The sequence below is a fragment of the Falco rusticolus genome, chromosome 5, assembly GCF_015220075.1.
Source record: "Falco rusticolus isolate bFalRus1 chromosome 5, bFalRus1.pri, whole genome shotgun sequence".
Lineage (NCBI taxonomy): Eukaryota > Metazoa > Chordata > Aves > Falconiformes > Falconidae > Falco > Falco rusticolus.
Window position 1 is genome coordinate 75,917,120 of NC_051191.1, and position 27,107 is coordinate 75,944,226.

At 45.4% G+C, this 27,107-nt stretch overlaps 2 protein-coding genes across 2 annotated transcripts; one reads left to right on the top strand and one right to left on the bottom strand.

Annotated features, from left to right (window-relative positions):
• The first annotated feature begins 1,304 nt into the window (after positions 1-1,304).
• REP15 (RAB15 effector protein) lies at positions 1,305-7,567 on the top strand. Its single transcript, XM_037390667.1, is given in 3 exon segments — positions 1,305-1,614; positions 1,617-1,908; positions 1,910-7,567. Coding segments are annotated over 3 exon segments (705 nt in total). The 5' UTR covers positions 1,305-1,415; the 3' UTR covers positions 2,124-7,567.
• On the bottom strand, positions 6,610-26,800 carry LOC119149420 (NADH-cytochrome b5 reductase 3). Its single transcript, XM_037390666.1, has 9 exons — positions 26,710-26,800; positions 22,644-22,778; positions 18,716-18,788; positions 16,111-16,217; positions 14,626-14,755; positions 12,843-12,926; positions 12,620-12,705; positions 10,290-10,389; positions 6,610-8,717 (listed from the first exon to the last, which is right to left on the bottom strand). Exons 1-9 carry the CDS (start codon positions 26,728-26,730, stop codon positions 8,536-8,538), a joined length of 918 nt encoding a protein of 305 aa, XP_037246563.1. The 5' UTR covers positions 26,731-26,800; the 3' UTR covers positions 6,610-8,535.
• Between the last annotated feature and the right edge of the window lie 307 nt (positions 26,801-27,107).

The following is a 27,107-nucleotide window of genomic DNA, read 5'->3' on the forward strand; positions in this document are numbered from 1 at the left end:
GGAAGCTGCACTTACTCTACCTGCATACTTTTTATACCTTGCACGGCTTTGTTGTTATGATTGCTCAGTGCATACTTTATGCTTCACCTTAGTATTCTGGCATTTTCTTTTGCAGCAAGAGCTTTTCCTACTGAGCTTCTTTATCCTCAGTTGGGAGGAAGAAGATTGTGCTCTTTGAGGCAGCTAAAAGAAAAGCTTCCTGAGTTGCAAGTAGATTTGGAGCAGTGGTCAGCAAGGAGAGTATTAAGTGATGGAGAACCTTTGATCAGAAAGGAAATTAGAGTTACAGTCAGAGATACCAGGAGAAGCAGCAGCGTGTTCCCTCTGAGAAGGTCTTGAAGGAATGGAGATGGGCCCATGACACATTTGAAGACCTGTGGAAGAAAAGACACATAATATGTAAGACATGATCTGTTTCTTAGAGAGGGGACCCAAGGGCAGCAGCAGGACTGACCAGCCCGTGCATCGGAGAAGGTGTTTCCCTGGGTGGCAGGAGCACCACAGCTGTAGTCAGAAGGAGAGATCGATCAAATGAAGTTTTGAGCAATGGGAGTAAAGAGGGCAGAGAAAGACAGATCCTTGGCACTTTCTTCACTCATTCAGAATGAAGAGGAGGAAGAGCAGCGTTCAGCAGGACAGAGCCTGTTTCTTCAGAAAGATGGTGAGATCCTGGACCAATGAAGAGACCAGAGTAGTGCATTTGGCACCAGCAACATCTAGAACTGAACAGGGCTGGCTCCTGCTGCTGCAGTAAGCCTGTGTTCCAGCTTTCACTGCTAGGGAGAATAGGAAGCATTTTATTGTAGCTGCATTTGATAGTCCTGCATTAGTGCATTGACTGTCCAAGCTTCCTTGAGATAATCTGGTTACAGGCAGCAACAGCACAAGCTTCTCGGTTGAGCCAAAAGTCCAAGGTGGTGTGCATTGCCATGGCACAACTAATGCTACTGACAGTAGCAGCAGTTAATACTGGAATACAACACCCGACAGCCCATCAAAAAACACCACCACGTCATTTCAGGCACCCTGTAGAAGTCTTCAGGTTTGGATGCCTACTCTGGGTGATTTAAAAGAAAAAGGTTGCTTCATAGTCCTAGAGAGGAGATCAAAGGAGATAAAATCAGACTGTAATGGGATAGCATCAGCTGAAGAAATGGTGCCAGAATTAACAGCAAGGAAAACGAGCACAGATGAATTCAGGTGGGAAAGTGACTGGGCCTGTTGGGCTGGTTGCTGCTCAGTCAGCTGTAGAGAAACACCCAGGAGAAAGCCATGACCTTCATCTGGAAGGCAGCAGGTAACCACGTGCATGCTTAATAGGTCTGGCTGAGCCCAGCAACTACAAAGCCTTTGCTGGAAAAGGAAGGGACTTCCCTGAGGCAGTCTGCACGTGGAAACTAAGTCCTGCACAGAAAATGGGCCAGAAGGCACCCAAGGACAACCAGAAGAACAAGGCTGAAACCCTAGTCATTTGTGAAGTCTTCAGCCAAGGTGTGGTCCATGCATCTCAAAGGTGGAAGGACTATCTTGGTTTCATGGATCCTCAGAGCAAATTCCAGACGGCCACAAACAGGCTGAGCGAGATGGTTTTGGTCAACTTCTTCAGTTTCTGCATGAAAAGGGAATGGAGGAATGGATCATGACAAGCAAAATGACCAAGCAGTAGTCCTCCCTGTGTGGGGTGCGCTGGGTCTGGACTCTGTCTGGAGCTGACAAGCAAATCAAACTTGGGATGGCAGTGCAGGCGGTGCAGCTGGCCGAGCTTTGCTGGGAGGGCAGCCCTGCTGTGCTGGGGGCAGCTGCGGGAGCTGTGCGGGTGGGTGACCGCTTCCAAAATGGGACCAGGTTTGGGAAGCTGGTAGAGCTGTGCCGCCTGGTGGGATGGGACTGCCTGGGCTTGTTCATCACGTGTGCCAGGGAAGCCTGAGGCACATCTGAGGAGTCAGGTTAGACAGCATTGCCCCCAGGAGGAGCAAAAATGCCGCCTGTTGGGCAGGAATGCGCTATGGCAATTTGTCACTAGTACCGACAGCTTCCTACCCACAAAAGACATGTTGGAAAACTGCCTTGGCACAAAAAACAGACCAAAGGAGGTGGCCAATACACACACAAACTTTCTGTAAACCACTGGTTAACAGCAGTGGCTCTTTGCATGCCAGAGGCTGCATTGGGCTCAGCTTGGCCTCTTTAGCTTTTCTTCTCACATGCCATCCTCTGCACCCCCTTACATCCCACCTTCCCTTCCACCCATTGCATTCCCTTAGCTCCTGCAGGAGCCAGGCTGAGTCAGTCTCTCCAAGTTTTAAAACAACAGGACATACCCTGCCAGAAAAACATGTTTATAGAAGGCGCATCATTCTTGCAGAACATTTTGTTCACCAGACATAGTCTTGGCTGGAGCTGATGAAAGCTTTATCACCCTGAGCCTTTGGGAGGTCATGGTAGATTTGACTCACAGCCTCTGTTAACCGTGTGGCAGATTTTTTCCTGTAATAGACGGCAGAGTCTGTAATAAAGATGATGTACTGGTTCTGGTCAGGAGATCTGCACTGAGCATGAAGGACAGTATCAGGGCTTAAGAACACCGGTTTGGAGGAGTGAGCTGGTTCCCAACTAAGAGGAAAAGCCCTTCCCTGCAATAGAAATGAGCTATAAGATAAACATATTAATTACCTTCCCCTTAAAGCAGCTCAGTGCCAGGCTACAGAGGGCCTCAGAGCTGTGACCGCAACACAGGGGCAGGGTTGGTCCCGGCTCCAAAGCCTGGTTTTGTTGAGTGGCGGCACCAGGTCAACGCATGGCAAAAGGCAGGGGCTGGCGTTAAAGAAAACGGGAAAAATCAACCAACGGGGACAAAAACCTGGCCCTGGAGATGGAGGGTATTTTTACTTTTCATGGCAGCAGAGGCAGCACCTGACTAATCACGCAAAAGAGTATGGAGGAGGCAAAATTATTTCATGATGAATTTGTTCTCAGTAGCTTAGCAGCTGATTGCATTTAAGGACTGATTTATTCCATTTCCATCAGCTTTTAGTGGACAAAGTGAGACTTCTGGCTTGCAGAATTGTAATTACTTTGTTTCAGCTACTGTTAACCAGTAAAGGAAGACCTGCTCAGTTTTCAAATCGGTAAACTCACTTTGTTTATAGCTACTTGAATAATTTTGTCAGTGCAAAACTCCTCCACCTATAGTTTTCTTGTAATTTTGTTTAACAAAATAAAAATTTCAAAATCTCATTCATATTTTTCTACTTACTATTTGAGCCATAAGATGGAGCAGCTGCCAAAATGGTCTGCAGTTTTCCATGGCATAGGTGTGAAGGCTGAAAGGGGAACTGAAACAAAAACAAACATGCAGAGAACTGTGAAATTTTTGTGGAGTCACGTGCAGGGCTAGTATGGAGAAGGGAAGCCTTTCAGTTTTGAAATAACTCATTGAGATACAGTTGTTTTTCGAAGGCTGGTGTCACTCACGTTTGGGCCACTCACTTCAAGAAAGACCTGGAGGTGCTGCAGCATGTCCAAAGAGCAACGGAGCTGGTGAAGGGTCTGGAGCACAAGTCTTGTGAGGCGCAGCCGAGGGAACTGGGGGTGTTTAGTCTGGAGAGGAGGAGGCTCAGGGGAGGCCTCACCTTACTGCCTCTATAGCTCCCTGAAAGGAGGCTGTAGCGAGGTGGGTGTCAGGCTCTTCTCCCAAGGAACAAGCCATAGAATGATGGGAAATAGCCTCAAGTTGCTCCATTGGAGGTTTGGTTTAGATATTATGAAAATTTTCTTCAGCGAAAGGGTTGTCAGGCATTGGAACAGGCTGCCCAGGGAAGTGGTTGAGTCACCATCCCTGGAGGTATTTAAGAGGCCTGTAGATGTGGCACGTAGGGACATGGTTTAGTGGTGGGCTTAGCAGTGCTGGGTTAATGGTTGGACTTTATGATCTTAAGTCTTTTCCAACCTGAACGCTTCTATGATGCTATTGTACTTTTTGTGTGTAGCAGGGGTTTGGTGGGACACGGGATAGTTCTGGTGTTTTATGTAGAAAGCACGCATAGCTACGGGGATATGTGCAGGGAGGGGGGAGACTCTGCCCACTCAGGAGGGCTGGAGTTTGGTTTGGTTTTGATGGGTTTTTTTTTCCACCCGTTTAAGAGTAACAGCACAACTAACACTGCAGCAGGATTGATTGGGTTATAAAAGACCAGCAGAAAAGCTTTAATTTTGCATTAAATTGCTATCTTATTTACCTACCTCATAAAGTTAGTAAAAGCGAAGTGAAGGGGTTGGGTTGTGGGGTCATTTTTGTTTGTTCTGGGCATGGTTTTTCCATCCCCTCTTTGAGGGACATTGCTTGCTAATGTATAGTTTAGTATAATATATAGTTTACGCTGCCATTGAGCTCAAGAGCTCATAGAAGCATAGCTCAGTGAAGAAAGTTTATCAGAAAAGGAAACTTGCAGCACCACTGCTCTTGGCTGTAACATAGCCAAGTTGGTCTTCGTAACAAGAAAAAACAACAGAACCCAGCACCCCAGTAGCTTATCACAGGACACAGATACCCATCTTACCTGGGCCACAGGACACAGATATCCATCTTACTGGGCCACAGGACACATAGACCCATCGTAACTGGGTCCACCACGAGTTTCTGACTCAAGCAGGGATGACCTGGGCCCTTGGTGCCAGTGCTTTACTACTCCAGGAGGGTGTCTGGCATAGCCCCCCCGCCCCCAGCTTCTGCTCCAGCACTGTGGTCCGTGTACCCCAAGCTGTATGCTACACAGACACTCACTGCCTGGCTGAAGCCTTCATTACAGCTGTCCTGTCGCTCAGCCACACACTCTCCCCCCCTTCCTCCCTGGGGGATCCATCACCAATCACCCCTACTTTCTCTTCTGTCTCCTACACCCTGGGAGGATAAAACCTCCCACCGCCTGCTGTACAGACATTTCTGTTCTGCTGCTGCGCGGACTCGTTTTCATGGTTAGCACAGGCCACTGGCTGATAGCATCCACGAGTGAAGAGTCACAATTGTTAGAATAAAGATTGTTAGAATGGTTGGAAGCTATGCACTCGGAGGAATTTGCTGCAACAAGCTGCCTACATACACTCCTAACACCCACTGACGGGAGCCAGGCTAAAGCCAGACAGAGAGCAGCCCGACGCAGATGTCTTGCGACCGCTGCACTGCGAGTGCTGCATGCCGACTGCGGTAGATCTGTTTATAAACAGGGTCCTGTCCTGTTAATTCAAACTGTAGGGTGAGGTGGCAGGCAGGGTATGATCCCCAGAAGCACTAAGCAAATGCTGCCGCTACCCCCTCATGCTGCTCAAGCAAGGGGAGTTGCAGACCCCTGCTGCCTCAGTCCCGTTCTGCTGTTCCCCCACTGACACTCAACCCAAACGTGTCAGAAGTTACAAATGCGAGGGAGAGCCTGGCTGCTGCACAGGCTTTGCCCAGGCAACACACTGTTTTTTCCTGTTTACTTAAGCAGGAGGATCAACAGGAGAAAAGCTCAGGAACAGTATGAGGCTCCTTTCTGTAAAGCAAGTTCTTTTTACCAGCAACTTTCAGAGGACACTATTAAACCCCTGAGGCGACGCGTATTTCCTTACCCGTCATACACTACCTTGAAAGACTGAAGCAGACAGACCCCCCCCCTCGTACAGGCAGCTGGGAAGCCAGGACAGGTGCCTTGGTCAGGGCAAGCGGTCACTTCACCGCGTGTATCGCAGAGCACAGAGCCAGGGGCTGCCTGCAGCTCCGGCCACCGTGGCTGTGACAGCAGTAACGCCCGCACGGAGCAGCAGACACGCAGCTGGGACTGCTGCAGCACCACAAGAAGTGCAGGCTCCAGACCGAGTGAGCTACTCAAGCAAGATAGGAACAGCTCATTCCTTACCTCCTTCCATGCTCAGATCCTCTGTTGCAACAGGACCGGCACCTGAAGAAAGACCCCAGCCCCCTGCAAGCACATCTTCACCGTTTGGGGTGGGGGGGGTATCTGCCTTTGCACAGTGGCAAGCTAAGGGAAGGGGACCCACCTCTGGTAAAGCCAAAGCAGCAGCAGCCCTTCTGATCCCGTTTCCACAAAATTCATACAGGAGGTTCACATTTCCACAGCTGCTTTGTAATCAGCATATCCTGTCAGAAACCTGGAGGAATACTCAAATTTCTGTAAGACAGATGACTTGGTTCAAAGGAAAAGAAATTAATAACATGTTAAATGTCAGTGGTAGAAGTTGGTTTAAATGCTATTGTACAGGACCATCAAGCAACAGGGACTGTAACACAGTTTTGTTTCAGTAGATTTAATAAATAAAAAGCAGGATTTTATATAAAGAGTCTCATATTCACAAGGAAGATGTACAAAATAAAGGTTAAAAAAAGAGGAGACTGCAGTGACAGGGAGAAAAACGGAGACCATTTACTCCCTGACTCAGCAGCCAAACACAGCAGTTTGCACCAAACTCAAACGAAAGAGATAAGCGCTTGAGTAAACAAATCTAACAGGCTTTTTTTTTCCTTTTTGAACCTTCACTTTATAGAGATATTTTTGCAAATATAGTTTGTCTTTTATGAGGTTGAAGATGATCTGCTCAGTAAGACACAGGTGATTCACCTGCAAGATACTTTATTTCTTACACAGATGTGAAAAAAGCCAGTAATTGAATAAGCAAAGTAATACAAAATAGTTGATGTGTAACCAGCTAGTTATTTTTTTAACAAGAAAATGTCGTTAAATAATTAAAAAATCTATGCATATCCCACACTGATATAAACCAGCAGCAAGATAATTTCTCTCATATGTCTGCTTTTCATCTCTTAAAAAAGGGACTGAAACTTACTTTAAGTATTATTTGAACTTTGGAGCATAGTATTAAAGAACAAGTTTCAGAAGCACACATCAAAAATTCAAGACTTCAGAGGCAAGCATCTAATTAATAAAATTATTAACAGTATTATCCATTTGAGATTCCTTAAAATAACTGTGTTATCTTTTTCTCCATTTAATTCATGGTGAAAATTAACCTTGTAAGCACACAGTACCCATCTGTTGTACAGGCATAAAAGAAAACATGGCAAGCTATAACCCTCAAATACCTATCAGAATCTTTTTAAAACTGGTACTATACAGTGACACTTGTAGCTAACTAACATCCACATTTCTTCATATACAATCACACACCCTTTCCGTCACTCTGATTTCATCACCAAAGCAAGATTTTTAGTTCCATAGATTCCTTGCAGGACAGCTCTAATCTCAGCAGTATCTGTTGTTTCGGAGCAGAAGGTTCGGCACACAAGATGCCTTAAGTTTACTACAGACTAGGTTAAAGGCTGCTGTAAAAAAAGTTATTACAAAAATAAAAACCAGAGCTATCATAAAGAGCATCTAAGAAATGGTTTTAGATTCAGTGAGACATTTGGATTTGCTGTCAGTTTTGTGACTTAAGGCTGTTCCCACGCATTGTACCAAGCAAAACCCTTTGGGGCTTCTTCGCCTGAGCAAGAAATGCAGGCAAGTCCCCCAGCTGCACGCACGCACCACACCACATGCGAAGCTGGGCTACCTGAGACCCACCCTGGCAATGAAACCTGAGCTCAGCCCCCTTTGTTCCAAATCCTTCTCTAGGAAACAAGAAACAAACTAGATCCAGTTTTCACTCAGCATTTTTTTCACTGCACAGCACATCCAGAACTGCTTTTGTACTCCTATGGCACCACCCGCTATTTAGGAATAAATACAAAAGTTGTTATTTTTTTCCCTGGTATTCCACACACACACAACCAATTCCGGCTATTTGTGAAACAGTGCACAAAGCAGCCTGCTTTCTGTAGTTTCTTTCATTGCCCAGGGATAAGAACTGTGACCAGCTGGAGAAGTGTTTGCATTTAAGAGAGACTACTTCAAAATACAAAGGAAACAATTTTTGTGTTGCTGTCTACCTCTGTTTTGATTAACAAGGCAGCTTGAACAACTTCAGTCATGCTTAAGTCATAACTGGTTAACTGTCATCCTTCAACTGAACAGAACCCTTTAAGCTTCTGATGTTGCAAAGACACACATAAAAGGCAACGCTCCTCCCTGGCCTTCATACTGTAAAAGCTCTGTAAGGATTAAAATTTGGCATAAACGGTGGATAATCCAGCACATTCCATGTATTTTCATACTTCACTACCACACAAAATACTGGGTAGCACAGTGTTAGGAAGTAGGATATTACGCCATTGATTACAATGCTAAGAAAAAGCATAAAGAGTGTTTACGGCCCTAAGCAGCTATACTGTCCTCCCTTGAGGTGGAATATACCTATAGCCCCGCACTAGGCATCACTATCTTTCCACAATACAGTTGTTTCTGTGCAACATACAGTACCATTTAATACAGTGAGCTTCAGTGTCTTACCTTGCCAGAAATTCAGAAAAGATGACGCAATTTTTTAATGTAAATGGTGCTTCCCAGCAATGTGCTCAGCCATCTCTAACTTAGTCCTGTCCCACTTAAACATTTTTTCTTCCTTTTACTCAAGATCACTGGATTATCGGTCCTCTTTAGAAAGAGAACTCATGTCCTTGGTGTAGCCCAGTTTGTCCAAGTAGAATGCAAGCATATTGGATCTGGGAGGAGGTCCACACATGAGGATCAGAACATCATTTTGAGGTGGGGGCAGGTGGTCTTTCATCATCTCTTGGTTCACAAATCCTTGGCTGTACTCCCAATCTGTTAAAAAAATTAAGTAGGAGAAAGGGAATGAGGAGAAAAGAAGGAAAAGACAGATACAAGCCACTTTAGCATGATGTGGGGTTTGGGTTGGTTTTTTTTCCCAGTAACATTCTGGACTGTAGCATTTGTACATTCCACTCACATTAATGTCCTCAACACAGTTATGCTACATGGGAAAGCTGCCACCTCTGCTTTTAAGATGCAAAACTGATGTATGGAGAAAACAAGGGCTAATTTTTAATAAAGCTTGCTAAAAGCCCCAGGGAAATCCCAAGCACAGCTGTGAACCTTCTCAGCCCCAGCACTGTGAAACAACAACATTGATTCCTCTTTACCCCGCTGCTTGTAAGTTAACTAGGGGAAATCTAGCTAATGAGGTTGTTCCTGTTTGGAACGCTCATGGTGCTAATCAGTTAATGCTAGGATTCAGGTTTATCCACTGCATCTCCAGCCCTGGATGCAAAAAGCTGCTGACCCAAACCTTTGGGCAAAGTAAGACTTGACACATTTTTCTCCCACAGATTAACCAAAAATTTCCAGTTTTGGTCCGGTTTCATGTATGGCAGTGAGTGTCCGCACAACAGTGTTGAGGGGGTCTAAGGAGGAACTTTTATCACAACTGCTAAGATCAGTTCACAATTCACAAATATCAAAGAAAAGAAACAATGATTGTAAATTCCAGGTGAAGACTAATTGCAGGAGATGACATAACAGCAACAGACTGTGGGGACAGCAAGACCCTTCCCTCTACCCTACCAGAGGTGTATTTGTGGTCACAAGGTGAGAGAAGGCATATGGCTTTTCCTTCTCTGCCCTGAAGTACCACTCAGTAGGAGTGTGAATCCATCCTGATGCGGGTGGGCATGAGGAGGAATGGTAAGAAAGGAAAATGACAAGGAATGACACAGAAACCATTGAGCCTTTTCACAATTGTATTAACTATTTAGCCTTTCCTTCCTCAAACTTGCACAGCTGAGGGAGGCACATTCAGCTAGCTCATCCTCTCACCTGAACCAGCCAACTATATCGTGTTATCTTTAAATCTGGACTGCACCAAGCCGGAACAGCATTTTCATTGTGAACCACTGTTAATTCAAAGGCAATTCCACTGCCTACGAACAAGTTCAGCTACCATGAACTGCTGTACAATGACAGCTAGGCACGAGTCTGCACTTGGCCACATCTCCGTGAGACACAGTGCCTGACACTCCCACTGCAGCTGCCTTAATGCATGCTCTAAACACAGGACAGTAAAATAACATGTTTTATTTATGGGGAAGGAGAAAAAAAGGTCTCTTTCCAGAGTAAATAATGGTAAATATTCACGTGTAGTCATGGGAGGAATGTTGCACTACCTGAGGTGAGCTTTGTAGCTTCGGAAACACAGCCTGATTACATCTAAGAGTTTCTGTGCATCACGGTGTGAAGAACGATGCTACTGGATGCATTGATATGATTCATTAAGCAAGAAAGGAGCGCAGAAATATGCACAACATAGCATATCTTCTGTCAAACATGCATTAATACTTGTAACTTAAGCTGCAGCAGAAGCAGCATGTTAGATCTTACTCTCAGGTGCTCTGTCCAGCGTGTACCAGCACTTCAAGCGACCGGGATTCTGAACCTGGATCTCCTCTAGCTCGGAACGTAACAGGATATCTTTCTCTGTCTGCAGGGTAAGGAAAACAATGATTATGTTCTGCATTTGAATGCAGCCCTCAGATGACCACAAAGCATTAGCTACAGCCCTGAGAGATGGAACAGATAATTTGACTCTGTTTTACAAGCTGAACAGAGCAAACACATTATTTCCACAACTACGCTGTGGCAGAGCTAACAAAAAGGTTCATAACTTTCAAAAATCCTGACCATGCAATGCCTTCCCTCTAAAAAATAAAACAAAGCAAAACCTGTATCAAAGCACAGAACCTTCACTTGTTCAGGGATTTAGTGGTAGCATCAGAAGAGTAAAGGCCTCTTTCAGCACTTGAACTTTCATCAAAAAACTAAACGTGACTGCATGCAAATACCTTCCTACCCCTCCGTACTGTGCCGCTCTGTCAAGAGAACGCTGGGTTTTTCACCTTTGCCACGTCAAGTTTCATCAGCACTGCCATACAGAGATTGCTTGGTTTTTAAACAGGATGTGGAACAAATAATCAGAAGGGCATTGAGTTCTGTCTGGAACAAATGTTACCCAGGGTATCAAGTTCTGCTCCTCCCTGATGCAACACTGAAGGCCAAAAGAAAGCTTTAATCCTGTAGGAGCAGCTGCAGTTTGGGAAGGAGGGAGATGGCTAAGGATTAAATATGGTACCATCCTTTGCAGCTTTAATAATTTGGCACTATGTCTGTCACCGTGGGGGTAAGGAGGAACATGCCTCTATTGCCGAGAAGGTGCCTATTTCTGGATCTGCAGTTGCATGTGTTCCAGAAAAGCTATGACTGGGCCCTACCAACGGAAAGCACGCTAGTCAGATGCACAGTATGAGCCCGTGTACATTGTCATCTGTAATCCAACACAGCTCTTTCAAAAGGGCCAAATAAAAGATCAGCAAAACACGTCAAAAAATATTTTAAGTATTTAAAAATATTAAAAACCATCTAGTCTGCAGGCTTTCCTGACTGACCATTTGTCACAAGGCTGCTTTGTATTTGTGCAGTTACTGGGTACAAGGACTCTTTAAATAAGTCAAGGATTGATGTTTACACAGGCTGTTGCTAATACACAGGCAATTGTTCCCCGAGTCCTCCCTGCAAGAAGCAGTAGGTTTTCTAGGTTGCTAAAGCAGCTCTAGTCTTAGTCTAGTGTATTAGTCATTCTGAATTACTCACAGCAAATCCTCGCCCTCCTGCCCTCATACTGACTGCACTTCATGCCAACTCCTAGGGCTCAGCAGAGACCAGCTGCTGCAGCCACACCAGCCACACGATGCCAGAGGGCATGGGCAGGGCTCTCAAGGAAGTTTTACTGTAATAAAGCATCAGAACAGGGTATCTGTTGGCACTTGGATCATAGCTTCTGAGCAGAAAAATCTTGGTTTATAATTCAGATACGGCACAAAGGAAATGAGGACACATTGAATAGGAGAGCCTAAAGAAGCTAAAAAACACAGCCATGAAGTGAGGTTCACCACAAATAATGAATATTTGTTTCTGGATTATGAGCTATTATCATGGAGAAATTTAAAAGCAAAACTATTAACATCAGGCAAAGGGGCACTGCAGTTCAGCAGCACACCACCATTTGGGTTGCCTGGTCATCCAACAAATCTCAATCACACGGATTTCATGGATGACAAATCTTCCCTTTGGCCAGCACCGCAGTACGACACACCTCAAAGAGCAATGGAAACACGTGAAGAACTGACAGAGGGAAGGGAAATGAAAGAAGACAACCTTGCAGAATCACAGCTCCGTAGCTGAGGGAGCTGCTGGAGGCCACTGTTAATTTTAGCCTCACCTACGGTGTTCTCAAACAGAAAGATTCCACATACAAACCCTGCTGTGAAGTTGGGGAGTTACAATTGCTAGAGGAGACAGATGTCCACCTGTTTCACATTTCCACTAAGACAGACTGCTCTGAAAGTCCACCCAAAACATTAACAACTTGCACAAAGAAATGCAGAGGTTTACAATATTTATAAACCTGATTAGAAACAGAGCAACGAGACACAGGAAAGCGAGCATTAGCTGGAAGGAAAGCAGCATTTCTGTAGTCACACTAAAAAACTAATTCATTACGGTGCTTTTATACAGGAACTTTTCAACATTTCAGTTCACTTCTCCCCTCAGGGTTTGTATTTCTGCACCAGGTTTTCTCAGCAAGAATTTTGTTTGCTGAGTGGAGTTCTGTTAGTCAAGTAAAAGTTTATGAATAGAAAACAGGACAGAATTACCTGATTAGCAAAGAGCAGCTGACAAATGGTAGGGTCGTGTTCGTCTTTTATGATTGCTCGAATGATCTGCAGCATAGGTGTTATCCCTGAAAGAGGAAGGCAGGTCAACGATACGAGAATGCAAAGGGGCAAAAGAAAATGCAAGTGAGCACATGAGAGAAAATATGAACAAATACGTCTACCAGCTGTCAGAAACCAAGGATGAATCTTTGTATGTACATACCAGTCCCACCTGCAATCATCCCCACATATTTCACTTTCTTAATAACTGGTTCAGCTTTCTTTTCAGGCCGAATAGCAAACGTTCCTGAGGAGAAAGAGAGAGAGAGAGGGAAAACATTGAAGCAAGCAGGAAACAGTGCCTGTGATCCCTTCTCAGCACATTCAGCTAATTGACTTTTTCAGCCCTGTCACCTTTCCTCCTCCATATAGCAGGAGGGGGAAACAGACAAAGGTGAAGATGTCCTGAATTACAACAAATCCTGAAAGATGATTAGAGATTGTAAAACACAGACACTGGCATGGGTTATTACTTACTCCTGACTATAGCATCAAGCCATCACTACCGGTATTTTTATTTGCTCACGTCCCATACCTCTAGTGATATTCAGAAGCCCAGATCCTGGAAACCGTTCTACAAAAAGGAATTCATTTGCTCACAGAGTTTATTTACCCCATGCAGATTATTTTAAGGGAAAACATGAAATACGCAGAGTGTACTTTTTTTGTTTGTATATTTATCTCTTCTTTTTGAGCCGATTTGCCAGTTTCAGCCAAATCTGACAAAGAGCTTGAAATTGCTCAAAATGTTGTATTTGTTGTATTCACAGCTCTCTCCATCCAGGATAACATGAACACAATATACAAAGCTCTGGAAAACCACGTGTCTGAGTTCTGCTGCTCACAAAACTGCCAGAAGGATTTTGTGACACATTTGTGGCTGCACTATGCCAAAGTGAGATATTTTACGTTGGCATGAAAGTACTTCCTACTGATGAAGTTCATTTTCACTTGGAAAATCAGCATTGGACGGTGCAAATAGCAATTATTTTTATCAGTGTATAAACTATGTCCATATAAGCACGGAGAGAATTCCCTTCTTTGAGAACAGTACCAATAACAAACACTTTTATTGTCATTAACAATCCCCCTCAAGATAGCTGTTGTCTTACTTAAGAAACTAGCAATTTCTTTTGTGCAGATGCTAATAACAGAAAAGAATCCCTGTGTCTAGTGGGAGAGGGTGAGTATATTGAGAATAACAGCCCAAATAATAAATAGAGGTGATAGTTAAGGTTCAATTCATGCAGTGTGTAATCAAAATGTAGCCACAGAGATTCTGCCCATCTACACTGCTCTGGTGAGACCCCCACCTGGAGGACAGTGTTCAACTCTGGAGTCCTCAGCACAGGAAAGACACAGACATGTTTGAGTGGATCCAGAGGAGGGCCACAAAAATAATCAGAGGGCTGGAGCACCTCCTCTGTGAAGACAGGCTGAGAGAGCTGGGGTTGTTCAGCCTGGAGAAGAGAAGGCTCCAGAGAGACCTTACTGCTGCTTTACAGTACTTAAAGGGGGCTTGTAAGAAAGATGGGAATAGACTTTATCAGGGCCTGTTACAACAGGACAAGGGGTAATGGTTTTAAACTAGAGGAGGGTAATTTAGACTAGATAAAAGGAAGAATTTTTTTACAATGAGGGTAGTAAAACACTGGGACAGGTTGCCCAGAGAGATTATAGATGCCCCATCCCTGGAAACATTCAAGGTCAGGTTGAACAGGGCTCTGGGCCACCTGATCTCGTTGAGGCTGTCCCTGCTCATCGCAGGGGGGCTGGACTAGCTGTCCTTTAAAGGGCCCTTCCAGCACAAACTATTCTGTGATTCTATAAAGATTTGAACCCATCTGGAAAAAAAATGTGACATTTTTTTCTATTACTACTATTACTTTATATTTTTTTTGTTATTGTTTACTCTGGATAAATGCTATCTTCTGCGTCAGCCTTGCCTTTTCCTTTGTAGACAAGTAGGCCACTTGGTCCTCTGAAGTCAATAGTATCCCCTATTTTCAGGCCGTCTATGTACTGGGACATCTTCCCTCCATCAGGAAACTTTGGATGGACACCTCTGAAGTAGACCTGTCAAAAATAACAATGAAGCAATTAATCTGACAGCTCAAAGATGAGCATTTACCCTTCAAATATTTAGGCACCCATACTCCTCATACAAAGAACACAATTACTACATTAAGAAATACCATTAATGAAGATTTCACTAACAGTAAGAGAAGCACCAAGTTTTCTGAAAGAGATTTAAATGCCACTCTTGCCCCAATTTTGATCAGATTGGACAGACTGGCAATTTCTCCATTGCTTTTTTATAACACAGGAAATATCTCTAAATAATCAACAAGATTTACACCCAATTTCAAAAGGAGGGAAAGAAAAAAAAAAAAGCCACTGTGATTTTAAACAGAAAACTTCTGAGAAAGATCCCTGACAGCTCAGTTGCAAAGGGATATACCTAAACCTTCTTCTTGGGAAGCCAGCTGTTTATGCATCTCAAAGTTAGGGTAACAAAAAAAGTGGGTATCAGCTTGCTGAATATTCAACTGTTCACCAACAGCTATGAATGGGTGTAGTTACACTGCTGGAACTGTGCTGGAATTATTTTTGTTTCAAATCACATGGGTGTGAAAGAGTTCCAAGTTGAGACTAGCTACAACTTTTACAAGAACAGCAGCATTTGCATGCATGCAGAGCCACACCAGGAAGAGAGTCTTGTGAAATATTTCGATCAGAGTCAAAGATTTACATTTTTCCCCTGTCACGTCTTCAGTGTGCAACATCATGTTCATGAAAATAAATAGGTAGTAAAAGGCAAATTCACATCTAATTTCACCATACATGAATAAAGTGCTATAAGTTGTAAAGAAGAAAAAAAACTTGAGTAAAATTCTAAGGGAAAATCCAGTGCAAATATTCAGGTTTTAGATTCCCATCATCTTTAAATGTATTTGTTTAGTCCTGCTACCAAGAGACCAAAGGACATCATCACAAGACTCAAAATCCCCTTCTTCCCAATTAAATCAGTTATTCACACTGTCTGGATGTAAAAATAACAATCACTGCTCTTAATGATCATAATGATCATATTATATCAGCTTCAGAAGAAGCTGATAGGCAAGGTTAATTTCTTATTTCAGAAAGTTTAAAAACAGCTGTGTGAACATCTGCAGGTCTACGCAGATTTTGGTAAACTGCAGTATGCATATACAGAAAATTATGCAGCATCTCGAGACACACTCACTAAAGGAGAGCTTGCAAAATGCCACATGGATCGCAGGTAACTACAAACCACTTGTTACAACAGTGGAAGTCCACAGTGGCACACACCTGAGCAGAAGCCAGCACACCACACTTCACGTAGCACTGCAGGTGTAAAGGTGGGCTCAGAAGTTGCCCAGCCTGGTAAAAGGACATGACATTCTCACCTTGACAACAAGATCCACAAAGCCTTTGTCATCGTAACTAGAAACCGGAGTGTAAGGTCTAACAACCAGAGCTCCATCAATCCGTGCAGACAGGTAGATATGCTGTCCTGTACACAGGGAAGAAAACAAGCAGTTTGCTTTCACAAGATTCTTCTTTCAGTGGATGTACTGACTTGGCACAGACTGCAAATACAGTCTCAAAGTTCTCCTAACTACCTCGTTTTGGGGCAACACCTTTTCCTCTTTCATTTTCCTGACACTGTAACACTTCGCCAGAGTTGTTAACCGTGCCCAGGTTCTACCTGGAACTCCACTGCTGATTTTATGCGTCAATCTGATCTGTTCTGATAGCTTCATGCATTTATATTTACCAAAGCCCTAACTGCACATGAGATCTTGCAAAAGATGTGGCATGTCTCTCCCATACAGACAAGTTAAAAGGACACCAGAGAAAAAAACCCATCAAGTGCTGTTCGCACTTCTTTATTAACATGTCAGTTATAAACTGCTACAGTTGAGTCAATAACTGTTCTTACTTTGGCCACAGACCACTCATGTCTACCAGGTCTTCTAGCTGCCACTGCTAAGGCTGCCTAGATATAAAGCACTTTTCTAACCCTGCTATTCCTCCAGCTTAGCATGTGAATGTAGCGATCACATTTCAACCTGTCACACATTCACTGAACTCTCTACAGTAGTTTCTTTCCTCAATGTCTATGTTTCTGATGAAAATGCCCTAGAATTAACTCCTTTGAAAGGTTTTCCTATAAAATTCCAACATCCTGAAGAGACCTAAACGAGGAATACCTGGGGTGGAGGGGGGATTTGGGTTTTGTTATTTTATCACCACTAGGTCAACAGAGTAAGCTATCTCTTAAGATGAATGCAGCTTTTCTGCCTTTTGTGGGAGCACAAAGAGGGGATTTTACCAGGAGCTGGTCTGCCAAGCCAGAGGGCCAGCAAGGCAAACCAGTGGGTGAATGACGATGTTCTACCTGGTGACTTGGGAAACGAGCAACCATAAGACACTTGAAGCTGTACACGAACATAATGTAAGGATGATTCAAATAACCCTCTCAGCAAAACCTATACAAATCTGGTAGCATGGGTGTTTCCTTCCTGCTAGGGAAGACCTGAAGGGAGCAGCAGCAGCAGCTTCCCGTTCCTCCTCCAGGCAAGGGGTGGCCTCACCGTCCCCTCCTCCAGGAGCAGACCCATGGTGACTACTGCACTGTGAACCTGGACAGATGGGACTGCTGTTGGGGTGTGTCTTTAAGAATTGGTACAAATCTAAAAAAGATGCTCCTCCCAAAGGGAAAACATGCCCTATGCTCTTACTCCTTAAGAGTTTTACCCTGCCCTAACAGGACCGCAGCTGGCAGCCTCTGCATAGGGCCACACACAATCCCACTCTCCCCAGAGTGAATCATGTTTTTTTCCTGTAACACTCCAGCTGCTGGTAAAAGCAAAACGCTGGTGCTGGACTAAACATGCAGGGTGCACACCGGTATCTGTCCCATGGCTGCCAAGCCTGCTGCTCCCAGCTGCTTCTACCACCCCCACCAGCTTTCAGCAACCTTTGCCTCCCCAGCCTCCCCCAGTAAACCAGTCCCTCAGTCACCCGCAGGTTAGCCCGAGTACAGCACCTTTGGGGGCACGACTATGCTGCTCCTGGACCATGGGGGGCCAGGCACACACCTTCTCAAGCTATGCTGAAACAACTGGCTGATTTTCCCTGACCTTACTAGAACACTAGAAGCAGCTGTGGCATCCAGCAGGCCAAATTCAGCCCACACTGCTTCCTTTCTGTTAGCGTGTAGGACAAGAACAATTACAGAGGTGAGACAGCTCACTCGTCAGGGTTCAGTATGGGCAAGGGAGGGAAACCAGCTTTGCCCTCACTGCTACTTAACAGCGTCAAGAGAATAATATATCCTAAACAAGAGGGAGCCTAAACACAACGGACTGTAACGCTGGAAAGGTGCTGAGGACTACCAAGAAGCAGCTGATCCACAGATCATTGCAACAGGTTGTTAAAGCACAAGTCCCTGTTAAGCACAAGTCGCAATTAAATGCTCTTTGTATAAGCCATAGGAAACAACAGCACTAAGCTATTATAGAAGGCAACACGCCACATGGCAAGGCCTAAGGAAATATCTACCCCATGGTGATTAAGAAATTCCATGACACTAGCCGCAAATTCAGAAGCGAGCAGATCATCTGGTAAACCGCATGTGTTAGAGGAAGAGTAGCTCAGAGTGATGCCCTGGGGGATGGAAAGGGACCACAGAGACCAAGCACCATGAGAACACCACACACACTGGAGAGCTGAGACTGGAAAAATACAAGTAAAGATCAGTGTTTGTTTCTACTGTCCTCACAGAAACAAGCTGTATGTACGCTTTCTGTAAGTACACAAGTTCTCACACCATGCAGATGACTCACAGCATAAGGATAATCTTGCTAAACTCTAAATACCAGCTCAAGCCATGTGGATGGTATTTGAAACTCAACAGTTCAAAATCTAGGAAAAAAAATCCCCACAAAATCCCTTATACTGTAATTAAGAGCACTTGGATTCTCAGTAAGGAAAGACGGAACGTACCTACAGGGAGACCCAGAATATGGTCTCTAGAAGGGAGAGCAAATCGAAATCTTCTTGTATCATGACTAACTTCCTGAAAGAGGAAAAGAAAAAGAATAATCAGCTGTGTTGTTGAGATTTAATGTTTGTGATATTACTTGTAAAACCAATATGCTAGTTAGACTTCTTGCAGGATTAAATATTGGGAGGCGTGCAGCATCCTAACTCGAATTTTTGCATAATGCAAATATGAATTCATCTGAACATGGTAATCCTGCAGAAGTCAACTCTTCATTCAAACGCCTTGAAAACTTACCTCAAAATATTTTAGAGGTAATTCCAAAGTAAAAATTGAAACAAAACAGACAAATGCAAATACTGTTTTGATGTATATTTAAATGTAATAGCAAAACTTAGTAAGATACTAACATACAGATTAAGACTAAACAACAGCTTTCTAAGTAGTATGAACATTTATGTTGCCTTCTGTGAGAAGGCCATAAGATAAGAATTAATCAGTTCTTCAATTCTCATTTAAAGCTTGAATATGCAGGAGTTAAGAGGCCAAAAAAAAATTGATTTTGATGTCTCAGAGCCAGATGAACTAACTATTTCAGTGTAGAGGATGATTTCAGAAGACACTGGTAGATGTCACGAAGATTAAGTAGCACCAACCTGGTCCCCTTTGCTATGCTAAGATGCTAAGAGCCTTAAAAATATCTTCCCTGTAAAAACTTAATCCTTAATCAAAATTGAAAAGAAGCACTCCATTTAGATAAGAACTTCATTATAAATTTTTGACAGTTTATGCAGCCTGACTTTACTAGGAAAGTCATACCTTGAATAAAATTTTGGTAAATAACTAAAGAAAATGTTAATTCTTATACTACCAGAGTTTTCTCTCTTAAAAATCAGGTCACATTCATGGGATTGAAAAAAACAGAAACAAACAGCATACAGCTTAACGCCTCATTCAATGACTTTTTCTAAAACCCTATGGGACAGAACGTGCCTTCTGGAGAAAATTTCATAAACATCCTATAATGTATCGTAACCCTTTTTGTCTTGGTTTACACATCCAAGACACTGCTCACACCGTTCAGCACGTCATAGTCAAGGCTAGATTAAATACCTCCTTGAAACAGGATGCAGAAGCCATTTCCAGCATGGGGTCATCTCCACTACACTCCCAATGCCATCATTTGGCATTACCCCAAGCACCTGGAAGCCCTTGGCCTCTGGCCACCAGCATGCATTTGTGTCTAAGTTACAGGTGCCGAGGAGTTTTCCACACTCACATCTGCAAATGCAAAGCTGGAGAACAGTTTTTGCAAGCTGGTGCTTTGCTGAAGCCACTGAAAGGCAACAAATGAATTATGCTTACATTAATAAAAAAAACCCCTGATGTTGTGGCCTTTTTTCAGGCATAAACTACATTAGTACACCTAACTATATTATAAAAGTTTTTTCCTACGGTGAACACTAGGAAGCAGCCTTGTGACCCCTGTTTCTCCATTCAGCAGATGGGAGGTATGGCATACTCAGTTTGGGCTGATGTTAATGTTTCAGCTGGTGGGTAAAACGCAGACAGTGTGTAGAGAAAGAAAGCCTTCTGTTCACAACAGCTTCACAAAATAGTACATTCAATTTCCAGCTTTCATACATAAAATCTAAGGTGTGTTAAAAGATACATGCATGTCAAACGAGGCATTCTCTAGACCAGTGCCTTTCAAACTTCGAGACCACAGACACCTAAAACCTGTTTCTGCATAAAGTAGACTCCTCCTGAAATTTCACGTGTATTGCTGCCTGGCAGCCCAGTACATGTGACTTAAGTCTTCTGTTGCAATCATCTGTCCATTTTCTTTAGCTGTGAAATTGGCCTAAGTGATTCCTTCAACTTCCCTTCCTGAAAGCTTCTTGTTCCTTCGCTTCAGTCAGCCACAGTCCATCAAGAAAAGTTTCTGCGAAGCTGTACTCTCAGCTGTCATCAAAATACACCAGGTTAAAGATTACAAACCCCAGCTACTCCCAAACCAGGGAGTACATTTGTTCATTTTTTGGTTTAACCACAAATCATTTTGGTGCTTTGCTGGTGAGGGTACCAACAGCTTCATAATTGCATAGAACATGGGAAAAGCACAAATTTTTAAAATATGAGGGTCTTTAGCTAGTCTGGGCAAGCAAAAGCAGCAACATTACAAGCAACACTACCAGCGTACTTAAATTCCTCTTGCAATGGAAGGTAAACCAGCCAGCCACATGGATGTCTTGAGTAGGCTCCACAACCACACTCAAGAGCCATGATTCTCTCCCAAGTTTAAATATTTTTGTGTAATGACAGGTGGTTTTAGATTAAAGTTCTCATCTACTTCACGTTTAATGCTTGTAAAATACAAACTGAAGCACGTCAGAAAGACTCTTGACTAATTTCAACTTTCCCAGAGAGGTAGATATGGCAATGTTGAGCAGTTTAGTACAAAGAGCAAAGATCAGACTGCTTGCACCAGATTTCTGGCAGGATGTTAGAAGCTACTAGCACTTGTTGCACCAAGTTATTATCTTTCAAAATTCACCTCGGTTTTCAGCACACATTTCCCATTTAGGCAAAACATTATAAACATTCATCAGTGAAATATTCTCAGTTGATCAAGGTACCGCATGCAGCAGCATTTGACCTGGTTATATATATCAGCTGCTCCTCCATCCCAAGATGAAAAAAAAAAAAAGCATACAAAAATAACAACAGTGAGAGGGAAAAAAAAAAAGACACCAGTATTCAGGGAAAAAAAAGTGAGCTGTGAATTCTTCTCTGTCACAAACTGCTACAGCAGAAAATAGACTGATTCTCAGAAGCATGTGCAGTGTCTCAAGCTTCCCTCCCCTCCTGCAGGTCAGGCAGACTGTACCTGCAACCATGTGCCACAGATCTCATGAGAGTGGGCAGTATATAATAATAGCATTGTTACTGCACTTATTTCCCATATATACTGCAAGTACACACGGGAAATAAATTTAGTAATGCTGCCCAGCCCAAGCCACAGGGAAGCTTTCAGTTTCCACGAAACCAGAATTCAGAATGACAGTAATAACTTCCTTTGACAGACAGAACAAATGAAAGCCAAGCTATCTCTGCACCCTCTGTACCTCAAATAAAGCTCTGTTCTAGTCCAGAGTCTTCTTCATCAAAACTCTTCTGATAACTTTCTGACTAGCTCATTGATCTCAAAAGTCAACACTAAAACGAACTTCAGGTGTGAAGGCACACCTGAAAAGCCAAGATTTCTGTCTCATGCTTTTGATGGTGAGTTTATCCAAGGAAACTCTGGACTTTTCACCTTTCATGACTTTGGTCCCCTTCCCACAAGTTGTTACCAATTTCTGACAGCAAGTTCCACCCCTGAAAGGGTGATGACTTTCCTCTGAAAACCCAGCTGAGCAGCCTGGGAGGTACAGAACTGCTTCTACTTTTAAGACAGAGAAAGAGAAGCTGGGGCAGCTCAGATGCTCTCAGGACTACATCATTTAAAAACCTTTCTTCCTGTAACATACTAGTAACAGGAATCAGTATCAGCATAGTTCTGACAACTACTATGTTGAACACTACCGACCATGAAAAAAATGCCTTCTCTGCCTGACAGCATGACTTCTGTCTCATAGCCAATCTAGCAGTGCAGAATTTAGGAATTTCTGGTGATGTACTCCATGACACACGACGCATGTTGCAGAAACTACGAGTTTGGTCATCTCTAAAGCAGCATTCTCTAACTTGCTTAGAAACAAGCTGCTTGCAGAACTACAGAATTTGGTTATACTAGGCAAGAGGCATTTATAAATAAGTCCATTCCTTAAAACACAAGTATTCACCCGGCTGCAACATTACTGAAGATTTAAGAAGTTGTAAGCATTTCCACAGAGAGGTCATGCTCAGCACTGTACATGTACTTACCTCCTTATCAATCAGCCTCAATGCATACTTCACTTCAGGATCCTCCAGAGTAATTGCATGATTGTGACTCCCGAAAAGCCTCCTCAGGATGGTGGTGTAGATTAGCCATATTGGGTATGTCACAAAGCGACCCAACTGTATCAACACAGAAAGAGTGTTAAGACACATGTGCATAACACAAGAAAGTTATTTTGGTGAGATGGAACTTGGTAGCATGACATGACAATCTAACCACTGAAAAAACTGTGTTTCTCTGTGCTAGTAAGAGCAGGAAGTATTGAAAAAACCACCAGGCAGTGCAACACACAGATTTGCTTTGTGCATACCTGACGTTACTCCTACGTTGAAGTACTTGGCACGCTGGCAGAGGGTTGCCAAACCTAGCAGCTTGACAGAAGCGAGGCTGTCACAGCTCCATGTCCCCACGACCACCAGTGAGGCTGAGCACCTATGCCCAGTAGGCACACAGACACATAAACACACCCCTAAATAGACATCTGGCTGGCCACACTGGTAACACAGACAGATGCTCGCACAAACAGCACTGATGGCCACCTCCTGTTCATTTCCCTGACTGATCAGGATGAAGGTCCATTAGCGGGAAATAGATAACATGCAAGGTGGATCCACCAGTAGCTGGCTTAGTCTTTGCAGCAACTGTCCCCACACTCCAGTCTCCCCAGTTGCTGGCATCTGGATGTAGAAGCTGCTGTTGCACAGACAACCCCTTCACACACCATCACATGCGCTGTGGACCCCCAGCAACTGGGGCTCTCACACTTGACCACAGATCCCACGATGAATCTGGCAGCTAGCCAGGACCCCTGGCCCCTTCAGTAGCCAGCCTCTTTGGTGGTATCATCCTCAGAGATGATCACACAGCAGGCTCCCAGGCCACCTCACCTACTTGCTGGCTAGTTCAGCTGGACCGTTGCTAGCCATCGCACACTTGCACTGGGTGTCGGCCCCGCAGACACACAGGCCCTCCGACTCACGGTCTGGCTTCAGGTGCTGGCACTTACACCTCCACACTGACACGGCAGAGCAGCGCCCCTCCCCCAGGTAAGCCGCTGTGGAGTTTAACAAAGACACAGGACAGACTGCGCCGACTGCATGCAGGACACAGCCAGACAAGGGTACAGAGCAAGCTTGTTTACACAGGGTCAGACCTTTTTATCCCCTTATCCTTTTATTTTCACCACGTTTTTTCCTCTCCAAATGACCTCGATCCCTGCCTTTGGCTCCTCCCATAAATGTTCCACAATCCCCAAATGCTCACCCCCTGCATGGAAAAATTACTTTGAGGGGGGAAGTAGAGAAAATTGGGACCCAATGAACGTGTAGTATTGCAGAAAGCTTTTTAGAGTAAAACAGCTATCCCTTTCAGGATGGCGGGCATGCATGCAATCTACATCGCCACTGCTCCCTAAGAAGCACAACCTGCCGGCTCAGCACGTGCTGACAGGAGTGACGAGGTGGAACGGAGCGGGGACACCGCGGCCAGGCTCTGTCTGCTCCCTGCAAGAACAGGAACTTGATGGCACCACACAGCTGATAAGCCGCATGACAGTTGTCACATGAAGAATCTCTGAGATGTCCGTGGCTGTGCCAACCCTTGTGGCCAAATGACTTTCCTCAGATGAAATACTCTCACTGCACTACTAACGCACACCTCCACCTCAAAGTTACCTGCCTCCACGGTGCTGCTACACCTGACTGGGCATGTGACACTGAGCAGTAACAACAACGGGTATGCCTAGAGTCACTCAAGCTCCACCTACATGTGATGGAAATGGACTAGTCCTGGACTGAAATAAGTCCAAAGCAGGGGAATTGGTGCCAAAACTCCCAGACTACCCAACTCCAATCTAATGTTCACAAAGCTAGGCTGAGCTGACCCACTCTCCAAGTTATGCATGAAGGGACTTCTAATCAAGGGAGTCAGCCTTGGGGAGGATGAAAGACAAGAACAGATAGTGAAAGGAACACCATTAAGGTACCTTACCAGAGTCTTGCCTTTCCTGGGGTACTGATCAACAGACCAAACAGGTTGAGAAAAATCTCCCCTCCCTCCCTTTCGCATGACACCTTGCATCCCATGCCCCCCTAGCCTCCAAGGAAAGCCAGCCTCCCACTGACGCACACAGACAAGCATCACTCCGAGCCCACAGGCCAACAGCTCCCCCAGTCAGTTCTGGGAAGGGCCAGGGCTCATTTCTCCAAGTCTGTTATCGGGGCTCCCCCACCTGCCAGTGCCTCTGTGCTCTTCTGTGTACATATACTAATGTACATCAGAAACAGATGATCAGGAAGCCAGGAGGAAAGTGGAGTTCAAAATACTATCTCTGCAAGTCAGCTTCTCTACTTATGTGCAGAGATAAATGTTTTCTCTCATCTTCGCGCATCATATTTTGGTCATCAGATGTCAAGTGAAAACCACTACAGCTGTTTAATAAGTAAGATTAACACACTCTTTCCCCCAATGTGCACAATCATCACTTCTTGAAGAAATGCGCCAGATCCGAGTCTATTGGAACTGAATGCAGTTTAATTTTCACAAACATTTTTAACAATGTTGGCATCATGGAAGGCAATTTGTTATTCAGGGTCAATTAGTGCAAAAGCCTCATGGGATTTAGGCTGGAAAGAAACAGCACACACGCTAATATGGATAGCTATTTTAGTTCCTCACTTAGAAGGTATCAGCTGGTGGGCAGAAAAGAGTGGAAGAACTGAAGACTGAATGATTACAAAAAGTTGTCCTTGCCAATAAATAAATTCTCAGTGCTTGAAGTGATCTATATACTCTTACCACAGAGTATATCAAGATATTCTGGAAGATAACTGCACCGCAACCACGGAAGCTGAATCAGATCTACAGCAGCAGAGGGAAGGACTGGATGACCATAAGGCCAGGAATCACTAAATGAAGATCTGGTGGCTTAACAGTTTCCAGTTGCAGCAATCTTTGCTAATAGAGATCACAAAATTAGTAATTGCACAGGAATTTTTATTAACGGAAACAGACTTCTGTATCTGCGGGATAACAAGAAAGGCCACAAGAAAGAGAAAGGCCATAGCACCGAGATTGCCAGCCCTTTCCCCTAGGGCGTGGTGAGCAAAAAGCTAAACACGTAAGCGTATGGCAGGACACTCCATCACCGAACTGCCCTACAAACACACAAACCAAATGCTGCCTTAACAAGAAAAATCCTGTACCCTCGGGAGCTCCAGTCACTCCTCCCCCACTTCCTCATTCAAACCCTATTTTTAAGTGGCTATAGTTAAACATACTTCTTATCTGCTTCGGAAAAATGATGCCAGGATTACGGGCCAGGCTTCGCATCTGCCTCATCCTCTTCTGTTCACGTAACCTAAGGAGCAGCTGCACCCAAACTAGCATATGTTGCATCCACCTCCACCCTGCTCCTCTCACAAACACAGAGCCCTAAGTGCTTGAGCTGCTGCATCAGAGGGAAGAGAGAATGTGCCAGGCAGCAGCGGAACGAGGGTGTCGCCACACGCTACCGACGACAGCACTGCAAACCCGCCGCTCGGCGGACAAGATCCCGAGGAGCAAGCCGCCCGGCTGGCGCTGCAACGCCACCGGCACAGACGCCGAGGCACCGCTCGGGGAAGTGCGGGATGCCCCCGCGCAGGCCGCGGCTGCCAGCACCGGCACCACCACCCCCGCCCGGCCCGCCGGCCCCCGCCCTGCCAGGCACGGGAAGGTCCCGGGGAAACGGGAGGGGGGGCGGGCACGTACGCGGCTCCCAACACGGGCCCCCCCGTTTTCCCTCCCGCACACGGCAGGGAAGGCAGCAGGGGCCTCGGGCAGCCTGTGACACCGCCCAGCGGCCCTCGCTCTGCTCCGGCAGCCAGCGACAGCCCGCCCGGGGCCCCCGGAGCGCCGCGCCGCTCCTCCCGCCCGCGGCCAGGCCTCAGGGCCTCAGCGCGCCCAGGGCCGTGCCGGGAGGGGCGGGCGCCGAATGCGGTGCCACCGCAGCCGTCACCCAACCGCCCGCGGCCCGCTGCCCGGCGCCGCCCGGGAGCCGAGCGCACTCACCGTGCTGAGCGTCGCCCCCATCGCTGCCCCCAACCAGAAGAGAAAGCGCTTCCCCCGCTCCGCCCCGCGCCGCCGCTCCGCGCCCCGCCAATCAGCGCCGAGCGGCTGCTGCCCCGCCTGGCCGCCAGGGGAGGCCGCTCCCCGCTGGGCGCGCGGGGGGCGGCCGCTGCAGGCGGGGCCCAGGCGCCGGGCCCTCCCCCCCGGTGTGCGCCCGGCGGGGTCGCGTCCCCCCGGCAAAGGGGAGGGGCGCTGCCGCCGGGGTTCCGGGCAGCGCTACGCTGGCCGGTCACTGGGGGAACCCGCGGGCTGGGGCACCGAGGCCCTGAGGCGACGCTGCTTGAAACGGCCGCGGGGCGTGGCTGCCGGCCGGCGGGCTGGCGGGGCGGTGCACCCCGGAG